Source organism: Brassica napus, chromosome C3 (genome assembly GCF_020379485.1).
Source record: "Brassica napus cultivar Da-Ae chromosome C3, Da-Ae, whole genome shotgun sequence".
Lineage (NCBI taxonomy): Eukaryota > Viridiplantae > Streptophyta > Magnoliopsida > Brassicales > Brassicaceae > Brassica > Brassica napus.
Genome location: NC_063446.1, coordinates 36,902,257 through 36,909,778, shown reverse-complemented (window position 1 = coordinate 36,909,778; position 7,522 = coordinate 36,902,257). Strand labels below are relative to the sequence as shown.

General features: G+C 34.4%; 1 protein-coding gene across 1 annotated transcript; it reads left to right on the top strand.

The window, feature by feature from the left end:
- LOC106386264 (chaperone protein dnaJ 11, chloroplastic-like) lies at positions 1-886 on the top strand. The gene has a single exon (XM_022698222.2). It carries the CDS (start codon positions 114-116, stop codon positions 600-602), a length of 489 nt encoding a protein of 162 aa, XP_022553943.2. The 5' UTR covers positions 1-113; the 3' UTR covers positions 603-886.
- Positions 887-7,522: the final 6,636 nt, after the last annotated feature.

Here is a 7,522-nt window from a genome sequence, read left to right as displayed (position 1 = left end):
CGATTGATCACCTTAGCCTATAAATTAAACCTCTCTAGTTTCTAAACTCCCACCCTCAATCACACTGCAACTTGAACTGAGAACAAACAAACAAAGAAAAATACTATTCGTTTATGATGCTCTCTTCGTCGCCAACCTTCTTTGCTCCTCCATTACTCTCCTCCTCTTCTCCGCCGTTCTCCGCTGTGCCACCACCACCCCGTACATCCCAGATCTCTATTTCCGCGACCACCGCCTCCTCCTACTCCTGCGCCGAAGATCCACCGAGACTGCGCCAGATTCCGCAGAGACTTTCGGCTTCGGTGACTCCGTCGCTCTACGAGATCCTGGAAATCCCCGTCGGCTCGACGAGCCAGGTGATCAAATCAGCTTACCGGCGACTAGCCAGGATCTGCCACCCCGACGTGGCTGGAAACCGTCGAAATTGCGCGTCATCTGACGCTTTCATGAAGATTCACGCGGCGTATTGCACTCTTTCTGATCCCGAGAAACGCGCCGTTTATGATCGGAAGATCCTTTGCGGGCGCCGGCCGTTGACTGTCGGTGTTTCTAGATTTGGCAGTTACGGAGGAGGGAACTGGGAAACTGATCAGTGCTGGTAGCGAGTTGACTCGGTGTTCGAGTTGGGACAAGTGCATTATGTTTTTTTTTTCGTAATTAGTAAATGATAGATCTGGCTCGCCATAGCTCTTAAATAGTCGCTGATACGCCCGCTTACCGTACCACGTAGGATCAACGTTTTTAACTTTTTATGTTTTTTTTTTAATTTTTGTAAGCCATCATTCATTGATATCTTTTTTCTGCAAGTCAGTCGTTGGCGAATAAGACGTGCGACATAATAAATGTTTAAAAAAAATTCAAAAAAAAAAACAGTTAAAAAGATAAAGTGAATTAGTCCAAAATACTAGAACTTGCGTGAAATTAGGTAAATGCACAACACAATGAAAATATGGAATTTAAAGTTTACCGTTGATTATTACAGTCTTTTTCTGCAGTTTGGGGGGGGGGGGGGGCGCACTTAAAAGAGAAAATATAATCATTCATTTTTGTCTATTTATGGAAGTAACTGGAGACAACTTGTGTAAACAAAAAAGTAGTCAGACATGTTTTCCCACACTGGCATAGAAAACCTTGCTCTTCTTGTATACATGGGATTTGATCGCGTCGGAGGCCGGACTCTGAGTCGTCTCCATGGCTTCAGAAAGATGGTGATGAGCGAGTCTGCAAAATATAGAGTTAAGGGTTAAGAGAGGCATCGAATTGTACACGCGTTAGGAAACATAATAAATTAAGATTTGTGTGGTAGCGTCCAAATAAACTAATTGGAATTGTAGTTTAACCGGCAGTTTGGTACCACATTAAGGGTTGTATACAGCATGTATAGATGGTACGGTGGCTGGGCCGTAGGGTATTTTATTAAGGTGTTTGAATTTACAAGTTACTTATGTTATTAGCATATCAAAGATTTTAAATCATAGCCAAATCTAAAGTTATTTATCATGTTATCAATTATGAAACCCGAGCAATTTGGTAGCCCCACTGGTTTTTAGGGGAAGATGCACGGTGGCTGGCTATAGGGTATGTTATCTTGGATTTGAAAATGCAAGTTAATTATGTTATTAGAGGATAAAAGATTTGTTAACCATATTTTTAAAATCAAGAGCCAAATATAAACTTAGTTAGCTGGTTATTAATAATGAAAACCCCAGCAATTTGGTTTGTTAACCGTATTTTAAAATCAGAGCCAACTATAAATTTAGTTAGCCAGTTATTAAAAATGAAAACTCGAGCAATTTAGTTTGTAAACCGTATTTTAAAAATTATTGTCAACAACTATAGAGTTATAAATTATATTTACAAATTATTTTCAACAACTATAGCAGATAAAAGATTCGGTAGCCGTTGTGGTCGTGGTGGTGTCGGATGACAATGGTGGTGACGAGCGATGGTGGTAAAAACAATAGAACACTCCTAAAACTATTTAAGATGAAAAACAATCAAACACTTCTTTGCAGCCTCTGTTCCTGAAATGAACGTTGAACGTTACCTTCCCCCCACTACTTCAAGTCTGGCCTGTAAAAGAACAGAGTAGAATTTTTGAGGTACGATCAACATAAAGACTTATATTCACGTAAAAGAACCACATGTGATATAATCGGTAAAAAAAAAGAGACAATACATACTGGGAAGATCAAACAATCCACCACACACCCGGATGGCGTTAACTCAAGCAAGTCTCCACATCGATACAAACCCTAATTGACAAAATCAGAGACTTGAACCGAATCCTTGCTTTGGAGCACATGACATGATTCGGTCTAACTGTGCATTTACGCTGAGTCCACGCTGGAGAGACGCAGAACAGACAAACAATGCGGTAACTGAGAGCTCTAACACTGACGGTTAAAAAAACACACCCTTGCAATGAGGAGGACATAACAAAGGTATGGCAAAACCAGAGAAGAGGAGTAGCCATAGAAGACAGATCCCGAAAACTCTTAACTTTGTTTGCAAACGCAAAAAACAGAAACAAAACAACCACACAGCCGCTCCATAATATGTGCACGCTCCGATGAGAATGAACCGTCACCAACCCTGAGTAACAAACAGACCCTCGTCGAACGACGAGACACTAAGTCGCCGGCAAGGGAGAGCTAATCACTCCACTCCACAGCGATGGGTAACTCTTCGGATAACCACACGACCAGACCAGGAGGAGAGATCCCACCCATTACCGTCACTCGCCTCCGCCTCTATTCAGTACACCACAAGACCTTCAAAGACAAAATCGAGATTACGATGAGAACGCCGAAGAGCTGACTCCGATCCACCACCACAACCACTCCAGAAAAGAACCCCCGACCTTGGATTTACATCCCCCGGAGCGGATGAAGACAACCCTCGGCGGAGCCTCCCCCACAATATCACGCATATCGACAAAGGACCGAAAGATGGCAAAGCAGAGCAAAAATCTAAGAGGAGAGTGAGAGGAGGAAGCCTCTGGTGGCCACCCACTGAGAAGAAGGCCACCGGAACATATATCTAACGTCGAAAGTTTTGTCGGAGATGTTGAAGTTTCTAAGAAAGGAGAGAGAAAAGAACTCTGATGTGTTCTTGAGAATAAATATCGAAGATAGAAATCGTCCAGGAATAGGGGTATAATGGTCAATACAATTTTAAAAATAAAAGATAAAATCCCTAAATGTACAATGAACTAATTATGTAATAGTTCTGTGTACACTGCAATTACTCTAAAAAGATAATGCTTAAAAAAGTTGAAACGTAAAACAATTATTGAAAACAATCCACAACCCATGATTCTTTTTCTTTGTCCACTATCTTTTGATTTTCCATATTTTTATATATTTCAGATTGAATATACAAATATTAGAGGAACTCTTCATCGATCTAAAGAATAATATGAAAGATCTATGATCATTCTTCAATTTCAAAATCTTAATTCAAATTTGGGTTGTATAGAATGTCTCGAGCCAGTGCTGAAATTGATTTGTAAGAAACAGATCTCAACAAAGCATTTTTCATATTTCCAAGTGAAGCTATCTTCTTTCTTTGTACAGTTTCGTTGGCTTTAGCAAAACATTACTTCATCGAATCGGTTTAGAGTTAACAAGGTTCAAGAAAGAGAGGAAGAGAACAAAAGCAGAAAGCATACACAGATGCAGAAGTTGAATTAGAAGAACGGCTTTGATAAAAGGTAAATGCACATCTATTTTCCATCACAATCCAGCAAAATTTTGCTATATTATTAAAATTATATTAAATTTGTTATAAATTAAGCATTGAAATGATCATCCACTTCTTTACCAAACTCAAGCACTATGATCATCCACTCCTTTACCAACTCAAGCACTATGATCATCTACTCATCAAGCATTATGATCACCCACTCATTTACCAAATTAAGCACCATCTTTGTTATTTTATGTATTGTTGTTCACTATAAATATCATCACTCATCTCACTCTTTTGTACACCAAAAACAAGAACAAGAGTTTATAATCAAAGAATCATTACATTTTCTTCTTCCTTCTTATAATAAACTATCTCCCTTATACTAGTGTTATTTGCTTCCTACGGGTATTAAATTCTACTCTTATTTAAATTTCTCGATACTATAAATTATAAGTTATTTCATAACACGTTATCAGCACGATCACTCTGCGATTCGGTAAAATTTATTTGTATCATTTATACCCTGTTATAATGGTCGGTATACCGCCTCTACTATTATTTATATCATGTTATAATGGCCGGAATACCGCCTGTATTATTTACTAGTAATTTAATTTATTTATTGGTCGGCCGAGCCGCCTTATATCCTGTTTATTATTTATTGGTCGGCTGAGCCGCCTTATATTCTGTTTATTATTAATTGGTCGGCCGAGCCGCCGTATAATTTATTTATTATTCTGCATTGATCGGCTGAGCCGTCGCATGATTTGTTGTCATATAACATAAATATTTCATTGTCATAATTTTTCACTTTTATGAAATTTTATAGATTTGATTGACCGTTTAATACGATATTTTCAGACTAATTTTTGGTGCACTCGATTTAACCCCAACGGTCACAAAAAAAAAATTTCAAAAATTTCCCCTTTCTCCAACGGTCATGAACAGTAATTTTCATCTATAAATACAACTCATTTTCACTCCATTTCATCATCCAAAACATTTCATCTTCTCTCAAAAATTTCAAATCGCTCTCCTCCGATTTTTCATTTCAAGAAAGATGATTCGCGCACTTTTGTTTTTATGTGCCATTTTTATTTGTGTTTCTATTTATGGTTTATTCGTTGGAGAATTTACTCCGAGTGAATTTAAGATGAATATCGGTTTAATTTTATTTACATCGCTTCTCCTTGTAATTTCTTGTATGATTAATGTAAACGGTTTTTAAATTATGAAGTTCATAATAAATGATTCATTTTAAAATTGCGAAATTCTAAAAAAAAAATATATATATATATATATATATATATAGTCATTTTAGACGATGATATATATATATATATATATATATATATATATATATATATATATATATATATATATATATATATATCAACGCTTGTCTATATGTAAGAATAATAGTTATTTTATGAATTAAATTTTGCTTATTATACTTTAATATGCTTCATGATTTAATGGTATTAAGGAAACATACTTTATGATTCATGGTCTAACATCATAAAAGAAATTATTTGTAATCGGTTAGTTTTGTTGTCGATTAGTCTTTGGTCTAATATCATAAAAGAATTTGGATTATATGTTGATATTTACTAATGTAATGGCCATGTTTATATGAGCAAAAAATTTAAAGTTTTCAGGATTGTGTATTCTCTCGGAAAGATATGTACAAGTTATCAGCCAATTCAGAAACGTGAACAGCTGAAACTTTCATCGCCGATATACTTCTGTTTATAAGATAAGTATTTTTATGCTTTATATACAAGTTTAACAAACTTGATTAGATAAATCAATTTGCATGAAGTTGGCAGTGATATAAATTTGTTCATTAAATTGATTGATAGGTTAAACTTTGTTAAAAAGCATGAGAGTAATAATATAGTCTATATAATAATTACTATGAAAGTTTTATTTATTTTCTGATATAATAAGACACCTTTGTTAATACATATTTATATATATTTGAAATATTTTGATTTTATTACCATTTATATTGAGGATTTTAAGTTTAAAGCTTGACTCTAAAAGATCCATAAGTTTTGGAAGATAATATATATAAAAAAGGTATTATCACCTGAAGTGATTACCTAAAGCTCATTTTGTATTTTGCATTTAAAGATTACAAGACCTGAAGTCGGTAAATAAAGCCAACTATGTTGGATGTTAAGTTTAAAAGTAAAATTTCTTCAAGAAATTGTTTTATGATGCATATATATTGAAAAATATCTATTGATAAATCACGTCTAGTTGATTATGATTCATTCTCCTGAAGAGAATATGACATTTAAAAACTCATAAATTGTGGTTTTAGACGTGAGCATAAATGAGGTCAAGGTCCAAAGAGTTTCTTTATAGAACTCATACTCTCACTTAAAGTTGAGAAAATAAACATGGTAATAAAGAAAAGAAATTATGAATTCATCTGAAGATGAAAGAAAATTTATTGTGTGTACAATACAAGGTAGTAAAACTTATAGAATGCTTAAAAAGAGGATATATATGATGCTCCAGAAGTATACATAGTATTACTGCACATAAAAATTTAATTTAAAGTTCTTAAGAATGCAATTTAAAGTTCTTAAGGTATTGTATTTTTATAAGTATCAAAAGTTAAAAGGATCTACGAAAAATACATAACCCATGTAGGATATGTTGTTGATTAAGAAAATGAGATACATTCGAGATTGATAAACCTGTAGTATTATACTCTCGAGGGAAGAGTTAAAGAATCTCACTTTTTATGATAAGTCAAACATCCAGAAGATTATGTTTACACTAAAACTAAGATTAATGAATTTTTCTCAAAGTAAATCCGTAAGATTTTGAGACACTTATGTTGAGACAATAAGCAAACGAAATGATATATACATTTCAATCAGAAATAATTCTCAAAGCAGTATAAGTATTTTAGAGAAAATATCTACAGCCTCTTATATATTGTACTACACAAAGATTAGTATAATGAAGATAAATGTATAGTAAACTAGAAGTTTACATTTGGCATGAATCAGTTAGACCATTTTGGTTCATTAATAATGCGAATATATACTTAAAGGTCATATGCATAGTCATATAAGAACCAGAAGATTCTTCCGAATGATTTGACATATGTTGCTTACCCATAAGATAAAAGGGTAATATGGTTTTCACCAGCCAAAATAAGATATTGGCATAAATAACGAAGATGTTAGTGGACTGATCACCCACTATGCATTTTTATAATATTGGTGAATTCACTTCTTAAAGTCTTTAACGACTATAGCACATTCACTGAGATAAGTGCTAAACATTTTGAGCAACATTGGATCGCATCAAGCCAATAAATATTCACTAGTTCTCCCCATCATTGGTATAGAATCAGAAACCAATCATTTTCATCTAAGAATGTTGGATGTTGCTCCGCCACAGAGCTTCAAATGAAGATGTGTTTTCAAATGAGGTTGGAAATATATGTTGGATATAAATCTCTATTGACACTTAAGAATCCAGAGCCATCCCCGAAAACTATAAGTAAGGCTATACATGAATTCTAAAAGTGAGTTAGTACTTCCAACATAAGGGGGAGAAAATAAACAGCTGGAAAAGAAAATAAGTTGAAATGAATTATCATTGATCCTCGGGCTAAACACAATGTGAAATAGAAGTCCAAAAGATAATTCATTTCAAAACTTACTAAAGCAGTTGCCAGACACGACCCATATAAATATAGTGATCAAGTCACATATACCAGCTGTAAATGCTCCAATAAGAATAAATGTTCTACAAGAACAATATCAAACTGCTAGTCACGCCTGCAGCGTGGTAGACAGAT

What these genes read in the sequence shown, in the direction of transcription:
- LOC106386264 (XM_022698222.2), top strand. Translation starts at nt 114, where the DNA reads ATGATGCTCTCTTCGTCGCCAACCTTCTTTGCTCCTCCATTACTCTCC.